Source organism: Zingiber officinale, chromosome 1A (assembly GCF_018446385.1).
Source record: "Zingiber officinale cultivar Zhangliang chromosome 1A, Zo_v1.1, whole genome shotgun sequence".
Classification (NCBI taxonomy): domain Eukaryota; kingdom Viridiplantae; phylum Streptophyta; class Magnoliopsida; order Zingiberales; family Zingiberaceae; genus Zingiber; species Zingiber officinale.
The window spans coordinates 133,272,053-133,285,819 of NC_055987.1; the positions used below are offsets into that span (position 1 = coordinate 133,272,053).

General features: G+C 39.7%; 1 protein-coding gene across 5 annotated transcripts; it reads left to right on the forward strand.

The window, feature by feature from the left end:
- The first annotated feature begins 3,685 nt into the window (after positions 1 to 3,685).
- Positions 3,686 to 5,288, forward strand: LOC122034047 (high mobility group B protein 6-like). 5 transcript variants are annotated; one of them, XR_006126635.1, is made up of 7 exons: positions 3,686 to 3,795; positions 3,942 to 4,137; positions 4,223 to 4,251; positions 4,320 to 4,424; positions 4,506 to 4,725; positions 4,799 to 4,900; positions 5,095 to 5,288. XR_006126635.1 is itself a non-coding variant. In XM_042593189.1 (3 exons), the coding sequence occupies exons 1-3, from the start codon at positions 4,063 to 4,065 to the stop codon at positions 4,608 to 4,610; spliced, it is 285 nt and encodes a 94-aa protein (XP_042449123.1). In that variant the 5' UTR covers positions 3,692 to 4,062; the 3' UTR covers positions 4,611 to 4,811. The 5 variants fall into 5 exon arrangements, 1 of the variants encoding a protein (XP_042449123.1); XR_006126636.1 differs by having other exon boundaries at positions 3,692 to 4,137; positions 4,506 to 4,591; positions 4,660 to 4,725; XR_006126634.1 differs by having other exon boundaries at positions 3,697 to 4,137.
- Positions 5,289 to 13,767: the final 8,479 nt, after the last annotated feature.

Consider the following 13,767-nt stretch of genomic DNA (forward strand, 5'->3'; position numbering starts at 1 on the left):
TATCGATCTCGTGATCTATCTAATTTTCCCAAACATAATTTTTAATCAATACACTGATGTTAATAAAATTTTGCAACAAGAATCAAATATTTATTACTTGTTCGGGGTAAAAAATTTATAATTGTCAGTATATTTGTTAAAAATTATGTTTGACCCCATTAATGAGATCAGGAGAAAGATATGAACCTAAAGAAATTTATTTCGTGTCATTCCGAGATTGCTAGGGCCATCTTCCAATTTTTAAAGGTTTAACCTAAGAAATAGATTTTAGGGACGAACTTGGAAATTCGTCCCAAATTAGGGACGAATTTCTGAGTTCGTCCCTGATTTGGGACGAATTTCAAGTTTGTCGCAAAAATTAATTTTTTCAAAAATCAAAATAAACGCTTATAAAATACGGAAGATAGGCTTAGAGAGTTCGGAATCACATGAAACAAGTTTCTATAGGTTCGTATCGATCTCCTGATCACAATAAAGGCCTCAAATAACTAATAAAAGTTTTTAATCGTAATAATAATTAGATGGACTCTATAAACCTTAAGACTTGGTGAAAAAGAGTTAGAGTTTGAAAATGATTAGGTGGTTTTGATATCCATAAATCACTCACCTAAATATATTGTGTGGAAAAAATATTTGAAGTCATCATTGTAATCAGGAGATCGATACGAACCCATAGAAACTTATTTCACGTGATTCCGAGCTCTCTAGGTCCATCTTCCGTATTTTATACACATTTATTTTGATTTTTGAAAAAATTAACTTTTGCGACAAACTTGAAATTCGTCCCAAATTAGGGACGAACTCAGAAGTTCGTCCCTAATTTGGGACGAATTTCAAGTTTGTCGCAAAAATCTATTTTTTTAGGTTAAACTTTAAAAAATTGGAAGATGGCCCTAGAGAACTCGGAATGACACGAAACAAGTTTCTATGAGTTCGTATCGATCTCGTGATCTTTCTAATGTGCCCAAACATAATTTTTAATTAATACACTGATGTTAATAAAATTTTGCAACAAGAATCAAATATTTATTACTTGTTCGGGGTAAAAAATTTATAATCGTTGGTATATTTGTTAAAAATTATGTTTGACCCCATTAATGAGATCAGGAGAAAGATACGAACCCAAAGAAATTTATTTCGTGTCATTCCGAGATCGCTAGGGCCATCTTCCAATTTTTAAAAGTTTAACCTAAGAAATAGATTTTAGGGACGAACTTGGAAATTCGTCCCAAATTAGGGACGAATTTCTGAGTTCGTCCCTGATTTGGGACGAATTTCAAGTTTGTCGCAAAAATTAATTTTTTCAAAAATCAAAATAAATGCGTATAAAATACGAAAGATGGGCTTAGAGAGCTCGGAATCACATGAAACAAGTTTCTATGGGTTCGTATCGATCTCTTGATCACAATGATGGCCTCAAATAACTAATAAAATTTTGTAATAATAATAATAATTAGATGGACTCTATAAACCTTAAGACTTGCTGAAAAAGAGTTAGAGTTTGAAAATGATTAGGTGATTTTGATATCCATAAATCACTCACCTAAATATATTGTGTGAAAAAAATATTTGAGGCCATCATTGTAATCAGGAGATCGATACGAACTCATAGAAACTTGTTTCACGTGATTCCGAGCTCTCTAGGTCCATCTTCCATATTTTATACGTATTTATTTTGATTTTTGAAAAAATTAACTTTTGCGACAAACTTGAAATTCGTCCCAAATCAGGGACGAACTCAGAAGTTCGTCCCTAATTTGGGACGAATTTCAAGTTTGTCGCAAAAATCTATTTTTTTAGGTTAAACTTTAAAAAATTGGAAGATGACCCTAAAGAACTCGGAATGACACGAAACAAGTTTCTATGAGTTCGTATTGATCTCGTGATCTTTCTAATGTGCCCATACATAATTTTTAATCAATACACTGATGTTAATAAAATTTTGCAACAAGAATCAAATATTTATTACTTGTTCGGGGTAAAAAATTTATAATCGTTGGTATATTTGTTAAAAATTATGTTTGACCCCATTAATGAGATCAGGAGAAAGATACGAACCCAAAGAAATTTATTTCGTGTCATTCCGAGATCGCTAGGGCCTTCTTCCAATTTTTAAAAGTTTAACCTAAGAAATAGATTTTAGGGACGAACTTGGAAATTCGTCCCAAATTAGGGACGAACTTGGAAATTCGTCCCAAATTAGGGACGAATTTCTGAGTTCGTCCCTGATTTAGGACGAATTTCAAGTTTGTCGCAAAAATTAATTTTTTCAAAAATCAAAATAAATGCGTATAAAATACGGAAGATGGGCTTAGAGAGCTCGGAATCACATGAAACAAGTTTCTATGGGTTCGTATCGATCTCTTGATCACAATGATGGCCTCAAATAACTAATAAAATTTTGTAATAATAATAATAATTAGATGGACTCTATAAACCTTAAGACTTGGTGAAAAAGAGTTAGAGTTTGAAAATGATTAGGTGATTTTGATATCCATAAATCACTCACCTAAATATATTGTGTGAAAAAAATATTTGAGGCCATCATTGTAATCAGGAGATCGATACGAACTCATAGAAACTTGTTTCACGTGATTCCGAGCTCTCTAGGTCCATCTTCCATATTTTATACGTATTTATTTTGATTTTTGAAAAAATTAACTTTTGCGACAAACTTGAAATTCGTCCCAAATCAGGGACGAACTCAGAAGTTCGTCCCTAATTTGGGACGAATTTCAAGTTTGTCGCAAAAATCTATTTTTTTAGGTTAAACTTTAAAAAATTGGAAGATGACCCTAAAGAACTCGGAATGACACGAAACAAGTTTCTATGAGTTCGTATTGATCTCGTGATCTTTCTAATGTGCCCAAACATAATTTTTAATCAATACACTGATGTTAATAAAATTTTACAACAAGAATCAAATATTTATTACTTGTTCGGGGTAAAAAATTTATAATCGTTGGTATATTTGTTAAAAATTATGTTTGACCCCATTAATGAGATCAGGAGAAAGATACGAACCCAAAGAAATTTATTTCATGTCATTCCGAGATCGCTAGGGCCATCTTCCAATTTTTAAAAGTTTAACCTAAGAAATAGATTTTAGGGACGAACTTGGAAATTCGTCCCAAATTAGGGACGAATTTCTGAGTTCGTCCCTGATTTGGGACGAATTTCAAGTTTGTCGCAAAAATATGTTTTTTTAGGTTAATCTTTTAAAAATTGTAAGATAACCCTAGAGAGCTTGGAATGACACGAAACAAATTTTTATGGGTTCGTATCGTTGTCCTGATATTACTAGTGGACTCAAATAAAATTTTAACCAATACACAGATGTTTATAATTTTTATTCTTTGAACTAGTAATAAATATTAAAATCTTGTTCAAAAAATTTATAAACATTGGTGTATTAGTTAAAAATTTTGTTTGAGCCCTCTAGTAATATTAGGACAATGATACGTAGCCATAGAAACTTGTTTCGTATCATTCCGAGTTCTCTAGGATCATCTTTTAATTTTTTAAAGTATCACATAAAAAAATAAAAAACTAAATTTGGGATGAATTTTGAAATTTATTACTAATTTGGGACGAACCTGGAAGTTCGTCCCAAATTGGGGACGAATTGTTAAGTTCGTCACAAAATTTAAAATTCTCAAAAATCTAAATAAATGCGTCGCAATATTTCCCGATCGCTACTATTCTGCCCTAATTCTTTTTCTCCTCTTCTCCATCAACTTGTTGGCGGCGGTAGCGCAACCATCTGCATCCTTTTCCGGTCGCGATCTCCAGCAGGTAAAGTGCATTTCTTCCCCTCTCTTTTTTCCCAAGCTTACTAGGGCGTAAGGCGGCGGCCGCTACTGGGTCGCGCCGGCTTTTCTTGCACGGCACGCGTGGGTTGTCGGAGTAATGCCTTGCTGGCCCTCTGCCGACCATTAAAGGCATCTTCTGGCCTCCTATATTCCGCTATCGGGGCTCGATGGCCGCTGGTGGCCTTGGCGACGAAAGAAGAAGGAGGCCTACCAGGAAGTCGTCAAGCAAGAGAATCGAAAGAAAGAAGCAATGAAGCTACTGGAAAAAGAGCATTTGCAGAAGACCGCCATGGAGTTGCTGGAACAATATTTGCAGTTTCAACAGGTGAATAAATTAGTTTAACATAACATCCAGTCTTTTTATCAACCAAACCCATACTGTTCTTATTGTGGTTCGATTATCTAAACAGGAAGTTGAAAAAGAGGGCAAGAAAGTAAGGTAATGTATATCATTCGCAAAAGATCAAATTTTGGTTTCCAAACTGATGCAGTATATCTTTGGTTTAGGAAAGAGAAGGATGCTTTGAAGCAAAACATCCGATGTCAGCTTTCTTCTTGTTCTCGAAAGAACGCCGTGAAGCTCTGCTACAAGAGAAGAAAACCATCCTTGAGGTATGTAGTTTAGAAAACCCAATATGTTGCTGGAATTCTTAGGTGGCTTATTGTTAATACTATGGCGCGTGCCTACCTCAGATCTCAAAGATAGCAGGAGAGGAGTGGAAGAACATGGCAGAAGAGCAGAAAGCTCCCTATGAGGAGGAGCAAAATGGAATATTTTCGTGTGCATCTTCAATTTGAATAATTTTTATGTTTCTCTCTGTTCTCAAGCATATGTCAAATTTCTCAGATTGCTAAGACTCTGAAGGAAAATTACAACCAAGAAATTAAACTTTATAAGCAAAAGAAGATTGAGGTATGAAACTGAGATTGAGCTTAAAAGTGAATTGATGTTTAAAAAAAATGCTAATTCAGTGTGTGTGAATCAGGAAGCTACTACTTGAGAGAAGGAAGAGGTGGAGCACATCAAAATCCGGAAGAAAGAAGCCCTTCAGCTGCTTAAGAAGGAGAAAACAGATAACATGATCAAGGTTAGTTGGTTTCTGTCATTTGCATTATTTGCATTTTTTTTTTGTTGTTGAATTTCACAATTCTATTGGGGAAGCGATCATATCAATATTTGAAATAGGATGCATGTAAATGTTAAATACAGATATCATTAATACGTTTGATACATTTTTTTAGTTATAAATGTTACTTATTATTTGTTTGTAATTTGATGCAGGAAAAGAAGCATGGAAGGCGATCGAAGCTCCTGAGACGTGACGATATGTATTTTATTTTCCTTTGGATGCCTTGTTACATTTGTTGTTTGGATTATGATAGAACTTTCATGTTTGGATATTATGATTTGTTGAACTTGTTGTTTGGATTTTGGTTATTTGTATATATGAATATGATGTGCTAGTTTTGGGATGATTTGTTTGGATATAAGATATATGGATGTGTTGGATATGATGTGTTTAGTTTTGGGATGATTTTTTTGGATGTTGGATATGGATGTATTGGATATAATTTGTTAAAGATGTTGTAAGTGTAATATGTAAACAGGATAACAGAAAAATCAAGAAAGATTTTGGATTTTTTTTTTTGTTTTTGGGACAAATTTTGCGACAAATCAATTTTTGTCGCAAATTTATAATATGACCCAAAATTCGTCCTAGATTTTGGGACAAAAATTATTTTTTTGTCGCAAATTAAAGAAACAACTTTTGCGATGAATCACGTTCGTTCCAAAATTCGTCGCAAATTTGGGACAAAATTTAGCTTTTTGTCGCAAATTAGGAACACCTTTTGGGACAAATCCAGATTCGTCGCAAATTTGTAAAGTCATGGTTATTTTTTTTTGGGACAAATCTAAATTTGTCGCAAATCTGCGACGAATTCAGATTCGTTGCAAATTTGCGACGAATCCAGATTCGTTGCAGATTTGCGACGAATCCGTTTTTGTCGCAAATTTACGCAGAAAATAGCATTTTTTGGCCGGTATTTATTTGTAATTATGTAATGTTTTTTGCATCGAAAAATTTTCGTTGCAAATTTGGGACGAAAATATTTGTTTGTCGCAGATATAAAATTATGAAATTTGCAACGAATTAATGTTCGTTGCAGATTTGCAACGAATTCTGCGACGAAAATTGAAATTTGTCGCAAAAATTTCCAACGAAAATTATGTATTTGTCGCTAAAATTTCGCAACGCTATTTTTGGGACGAATATAAATTCGTCCCAAAATTCGTCGCAAAATATTTTGCAACGAATTTTTTTAAGAAATTCGTCCCAAAATTTGTCCCTAAAAAGCAATTTTTTTGTAGTGAGAATAGTAAAGCACGGAGAAATTGATTGCAAGTTGAATTGATAAGCTGTGCAGATCAGTGCTATATTTAGAGCACTGGTCGTGGCGCCCCGAAGGGGTTCCGGGTGCCCAGGGGGGATAAAACTTTATCCCCCAACGTTCATATCGAGTTTGACTAGAACTGGTCAACATCTTCGGTTCGAGCGCCCGGAGCCCTAAAGTCAACAGGAATTGACTTTTTTCCTTCTCCGGTTCAGCTCGTCTCGGTCCGGGTCTTTTCGCTCCGGCTCCGCGAGCTTGGGTGATCTCGGCCATCCAGAATAGGGCTCGTCCGAACCCAAGTTCCAGCCTTCTCCTCGAGCAGCCTTCCTTCCCGGTTTCTCGTCCCTCGAACGTCGCGCACGTTATTCTCGTCCATCGTTGTACTCTTCCGCGGTCACCTCGTCCCTCAGATGCACCGAGCCCGTCGGCTCTCTCCCCATGTCGTCCTTCTCGTTAGCCGCATCTTCCGCTCGATTTCCTGTGTTCCTAAGCTCTTGCACACTTAGACACAAAGGGTTAGACAAAACATGACCTAACTTAACTTGTTTGATCACATCAAAACACCTTGGGGTTCCAACAGTTTTCAACGAGAAGGTCGCTGATCGAACTATTAGCTTGTTTGATCTTGCCATTGAAGGGACGTTCGACCAGCTCCAGGCAGGCAGTTACATCTCTGCCACTTTATTGAATAAGGTCATCAGTCGGGACGTCGCCACTCGACCACTGATGTAGACTTGGCGAAGACTGAGGTTTAAGGTCGTCGCTCGACCGTTGATGTAGACAAGGGTTTAAGGTCGCCGCTCGACTGTTGATGACGATAAGAGTTTAAGATCGTCGCTCGATCATTGATGTAGACTAGGCGATTTAAGGTCGCCGCTCAACCGCTGATGTAGACAAGGGTTTAAGGTCGTCGCTCGACCGTTAATGACGACAAGGGTTTAAGGTCGTCACTCGATCATTGATGTCGACAAGGATATAAGGTCGTCGCTCGACCGTTGATGACGATAAAGGTTTAAGGTCGCCGCTCGACCATTGATGTCGACAAAGGTTTAAGGGCGTCGCTCGACCGTTGACGAAGATGAGGGTTTAAGGTCATTGCTCGATCATTGATGAAGACAATGGTTTAAGGTCGCCGCTCGACCATTGATGTCGACAAAGGTTTAAGGGCGTCGCTCGACCGTTGACGAAGACGAGGGTTTAAGGTCATTGCTCGATCGTTGATGAAGACAATGGTTTAAGGTCGCCGCTCGATCGTTGATGATGACAAGCATTTAAGGTTGCTGCTCGACCGTTGATGACTATAAGGTTTTAAGGTCGTCGCTCGACCATTGATAAAGACTAGGGTTTAATGTTGTCATTCGACCGTTGATGAAAACTGGGGGTTAAGGTCGTCACTCGACCGTTGATGAAAACTAGGATTTTAGGTCGCCGCTCGACCGTTGGTGTAGACTAGGGTTTAAGGTCGCCACTTGACCGTTGGGAAAGACGCATCTCAAGAGGTCTTCTTCGCTTTTATTCATATTTTGCCCCGTGTTCAGGAAACATACAAAAATATATGTATTCACTTGTGCATCTCTCATCCGACCCTGTAGGGTTGGAGATGATTCGCACTCCACGACCGCTCTGCCTTCTTCTTAGGTTCTCCATCGACCATGATTAATATGGTGGCCTTCGTCCGACTTGGATGAATTTGGACTTCTTCCTTTTCTTCATAGACCAATCCATGAAGCTTCTTGGTGACAACGTTCACCTCCAAGCGCAGATTCTTCTGAGCGCTTCTCGGTTCGGACTTTACCATCTCGACGTAGCATCACCGAGCGGCCAGCTGATCGCCTTTGACTTCTCCCACCCGGTCGTTTACCGGGTGTTGGTGCAACCTTAGGTCAATGTTGACCTGGTTGACCCGACTCGAGGTGACTTGACTCGAGTTGTATTTTGATGTTTGACTTGGGAAGATTGTCGGTGCAACCTTAGGTCAAGGTTGACCTAGTTGAGTTGCATGTTGATGTTTGACACTCGTGAGAGAGTTCTATTCTTGATGTGAGACAAGAATAGATGGTTGGGAGATTATTGGTGCAACCCTAGGTCAAGGTTGACCTGGTTGACCTGAAAAGTCCAAGTATGGAGACTTGGCACTGGAAAAGTCCAAGCAGGGAGCTTGGCACGCGAAAAGTCCAAGTATGGAGACTTGGCACTGGAGAAGTCCAAGCAGGGAGCTTGGCACGGGAAAAGTCCTGGTGAGTGAAGCCAGGCAGTGGGAAAGTCCTAACTGGGATGTTAGGCAGTTGGAAAGTCCTGGTGAGTGAAGCCAGGCAGTGAGAAAGTCCTAACTGGGATGTTAGGCAGTTGGAAAGTCCTGGTGAGTGAAGCCAGGCAGTGGGAAAGTCCTAACTGGGATGTTAGGCAGTTGGAAAGTCCTGGTGAGTGAAGCCAGGCAGTGGGAAAGTCCTAACTGGGATGTTAGGCAGTTGGAAAGTCCTGGTGAGTGAAGCCAGGCAGTGAGAAAGTCCTAACTGGGATGTTAGGCAGTGTGAAAACCCTAGTGAGTGAAGCTAGGTGAAAGTCCTGGTGAGTGAACCCAGGCAAGGGAAAATCCAGATGGATCAGGGATGATCGGACTTCTGGTGTTGGAAAGTCCAAGTAGGTCAAGGGAGTGATCGGATACTTGGCACGAAGAGGAAAATCCAGATGGATCAGGGATGATCGGACATCTGGTGTGGAAAAGTCTAAGTGGGTCAAAGGGATTGACCGGACACTTAGCGGGGAGTGCTTGCAGGTCAAGGGAGTGACCGGATGCTAAGCATGATGTACCAACAGGTCAAGATTGACCGGATGTTGGTGTGGAAGCCTTAGGTTTAGGGCTGAGAAGTTTGGATCGGGCTGCAGACCGATCCAATGATACATGGGTCATCTGATCGGTCTGGTGACCGATCAGTGACCGATCAGTATGCTACTGATGGTTATCTGATCGGTCTGGAGACCGATCAGAAGGAGATCGATGGTGACACTAAGAGAAGCCCGATCGGTCTACGGACCGATCAAGCCCTGATGTCGTGGACCGATCAGGATGTTCCTGATCGGTCCATGGACCGATCGGACCGAAGAAGCTTCTTCGATCGGCCCGCACCGATCAGATGTTCTGATCGGTTCACGATCGATCAGGTTCTAGCCGCCAGACGCAACGCCAGTTTCTTCACCGCCTTCTTCGCGGTATAAAGGGTCGAGGTGCCGCACGAAGACTTCTTCTTTCTTCTAGAACTTTGTTCTTCTCTCTGAAGCTTCTGCTTCAACCGAGCTTTGATTGAGCTCGCCTCCGAAGCTTCGCGTGGTCGTCGACCAGCTGCTGCGTTTGGGTTGTGAAGTTGCTGCTTCACCTCCAAATGACAAGAAAGCAAGCAATTGGTAGAGTGCTATTGTATTCATATTGTATTGCTTTTCTTACTGTTCTTGTACTCTTTGTTTGCTGTTGCAAACGTTTGTGGCGAGGTTTCTCCACCCACAAGGAGTATATTGTATTAGCCGGTTCTTCGGGGGCTCATCCACCGACGGATTGACTGGACTCGTCCACCTTACGGACACGCCGAGGAGTAGGAGCCCTAATCTCCGAACCTCGTTACATCCTTGTGTTAAGGTTTGGTTTTCTTCTCTTTCGTTTCTTTGTATTTTCCGCTGCGCTAACACGCTTTGTAGAAAGAAACGACGATTTGGGGTCGGCTATTCACACCCCCCTCTCTAGCCTCCGTACGAAGGATCCTAACAAGTGGTATCAGAGCAAGGTCGCTCTTCATCGGATTCACACCCGTGGGAGCACAAGCTAGAGATGGATCAATTTGGAGAAGACATCACCATTCCACCCTTCTACAATGACAACTTCGCATATTGGAAGGTAAGGATGATGTATTTTCTTAGGACTAATATGTGGAACTGGTTTTGTGTACAAGAAGGGTTTACTCCTCCAATGGATAAAGAAGGAGAGCCTCTAGAGAAGAACAAGTGGACAAAGGAACAAGTCCAACAATCCACGATCAACAATGAGGTAACTAAAACAATTGAATTTTCATTACCTACTAATGTTTTGTGTAAGATAGGTAAATACAACAATGCCAAGGAGTTGTGGGATAACTTGGCCAAGTACCATGAGGAGAGCTCCACTTCAAGCCATGAAGAGGAGCCTATTGAGCCAAGTAGCTCACATCATGGAGGGAGCGAATTGGGAGTTGAGGGCTACTCAACATCCAAGGAAGAAGAGGAGGAGAGTTCCTCTTGTTCAAGTTCGGAGCAAGAAGAAGAAGCTTCTACCTCCGGGAGGGATGAAGAAGAGAGCATCCATCCATCCTCAACCCTAGGTAACTCAAACACTTTAAGTTCAAGTAAATTGCATATAATGTGTTTTGAGTGTAAGGAATTTGGACATTACAAGAGTAAATGTCCAAAGAAGACTAAGAAGACTCCACCGGCGCCAAAGATCAAGGAAGCCGGAGTCCCGACATGCAAGAGCAAGAAGCACGTGGTGTGCTTCCAATGCAAGCAACGGGGACACTATAGGAGTCAATGTCCAAGGGGGAGGCAACCTCACAAGGACAAGAGGCCAAACACGTGTAAAGGGGGAGCTAAGGCAAACCCTAAGGTAACATTTAAAGCCCATTCTTGCAATTCTAGTAGGATTCATGCTAGTAGTCTTATTGCCATTGTCAATAATGACAAGCATGTTAACACTAGAAATCGATACATGTGTTTAGGAGCCAAGCATATTAGCCTAGATTCGAACAATTCTAGAAATGCTAACCCTAGAATTAACTCATCTAAGGCTAAGGAAAATCTAGATAGAAATCCCAAATCATCTAGACACATGCCTAGGAATACCTCAAAGAAAAATGATAAATCAAAACTTGAGGTATTAGAGAAAGAAAACCAAGTCTTGAGGTCAAGACTTGATTCTCTAGAAAAGGCTCTTAAGGATTTGACTCTAGGGTATAGGGGTCAAAAACCCAAGTCAAAAGACAAGAGAGGTTTGGGTCACAAACCTAAGTCCCAAGTGGTCAAGCCCACCTATCATAATGTTCCATTCGATTATGGAACAAAATCTAGGGCTAGGAAGACCACCACCAAGGTCACAAGGGGAGTCACCCCTAGAGTTGATCTTGATGAGTCCCAAATGACCAAGGCTTTAAAGCCTAAGAGGGTCATTAGGAGGGTTGCTAGGGAAGTTATCCCTAGTGAATATTTAGTGAACCCAATGAGCTCAAATAGGTATTGGGTTCCTAGGAGCATCTTCTCTACCCCATAAATGGGTTAGAGAGTGTCGACTCCAATAAGAAGGGTAGTTAACTCAACTTTGAGGAAATTGACACTCAAGGAGCATTTTCAAGGTTTTGTGAACCTTTGAAAATGAAATGGAATTATCATTTACTCCTTGGAATTGTAAAATGTGCCATTATGGAAAAGAATGATTTTAATTGGCACAACTTGGGAAAATCTAGAGAACTCTCAAGGAAAAATGAAACATGCCAAGTTTTGAGGATAAATTTGATCTTTAAGTGGTATGAATTAATCTAGAGTTCAAGAAGTGTCAAAATTAGGATTCTGGCATTTTAGGGCAATCAAGGGTTAAATTTTAGGTTAGCAAAGTGGTTAAGGATACTTAGATAGGTAATCTAGGTATATTTATTTATGCTAAATCTTGCCATGATTGTTTGCCCTCACATGTCATGACATCATGTTTAGTTTTATTATCATTTGAAATATCATGATAAAGCTTAGGCTAGTTTATATGTCATGCTTTATTTAAGTTTTCAAACTTTATGTCATGACATCATGACATTGGCACATGTTTTTACTTATGATATCATTATATGCCATGTCATCATCTCTTGCATTATAATCAATGAAATTGATTTAAGGACAAACATATAATTTGATATTGAGATCAAATTGGTGTTTAGAAAATGCATGAGAACTTAGCCTAAGTTGACCTTAATCCATATCTCACATCAAATTGACTTGAATGTGGTTTGATACACCTTAGATGTGTGTGAGATATTAGGATCATGAGTTAGGATCAAGGTGCATAGTCCTTGTACCTAGATGACCCTAATTCAAGAAATTAAGGATCATAGGGAAAGCTTGTGTACAAGTCATGTACATCTAGCCCTAAGATTATGGTCCTAAATTCAAATGGTTTTAAAAACATTTTAAAATTGATTTGAAAAACCTTGATGAAGCTTTCCTAGTGATAGCATTCATCATTGAATATTGTGATACAAAGTTGAGTTAAACTTGAACTATTTCAAAGTTTTTGAACTTTGTATCAAGATTGAAAAATAGAAACTATTTTCATAGAAAACTATTTTTCCATGATAGTATATGTTATGAGGAATGTATCCTCAAAATTTCGTAATTTTTCGAATTTTCTGGAATTTTCTAGGAGTTTCTGAATTTCGGGAAGGAAATTTCAGAAATCTCCTGTCAGAGTCTGGATCGGTCTGGGGATCGATCCAGGGAAGTCCTGATCGGTCTGCGGACCGATCCAGTAAAGCATGGATCGGTCTGCAGACCGATCCAGTAAGATCCAGAGAGCTTGGTGCGATCTGGTGAAGGCCTGATCGGTCTGGTGACCGATCAGTGACGATCCAGTGCGATCAATGAAGCATGGATCGGTCTGGTGACCGATCCAGTGAGGTCTGATAGCGTGTCAATGTGCTGAAATTCGACTGGATGTCTGAAATTTCAGTTTTTGGGAGTTGAGTTTCGGATCTCTAAAGGATTGAAACTCTCCAAGACATTGTTGGTGCAATGGTCAAGGGGGAGTGGACCTTAGGGGGAAGTTTTACCTAATTGTCAAGGGGGAGTTGACTTTTAGGGGGAGTTTTTACTCCTTAAGACTTTTGAGGATTAGTGATATGGGATTATCACTAAGTTGATTGTTGAGTTTAGTATCAAGGGGGAAATTAAGAGTTTCAATGAAAGGTATGGGACTTTCATTAGGAAGAAACTCTTGACCTTGATAGAGTGTTCATTGGAGAACCCAAGTTAGGTTATCAGGTTAACCTAAGCTAGGGGAAGAATGTCAAGGAATGTTCGAGGAAGAACATTGGAATTCTTTTTGATGTGTGTCAAAAAGGGGGAGAATTATTGGAGAACCCAAGTTAGGTTATCGGGTTAACCTAAGGGGAGAATGTCCAGAGAATGTTCAAGGAAAGAACATTGGACATTGGAAGATGGTTGGAAAACCTAAGTTAGGTTATCGGGTTAACCTAACTTGATTATGGGTTTTGTCAAACATCAAAAAGGGGGAGATTGTTGGTGCAACCTTAGGTCAAGGTTGACCTGGTTGACCCGACTCGAGGTGACTTGACTCGAGTTGTATTTTGATGTTTGACTTGGGAAGATTGTCGGTGCAACCTTAGGTCAAGGTTGACCTAGTTGAGTTGCATATTGATGTTTGACACTCGTGAGAGAGTTCTATTCTTGATGTGAGACAAGAATAGATGGTTGGGAGATTATTGGTGCAACCCTAGGTCAAGGTTGACCTGGTTGACCTGAAAAGTCCAAGTATGGAGAC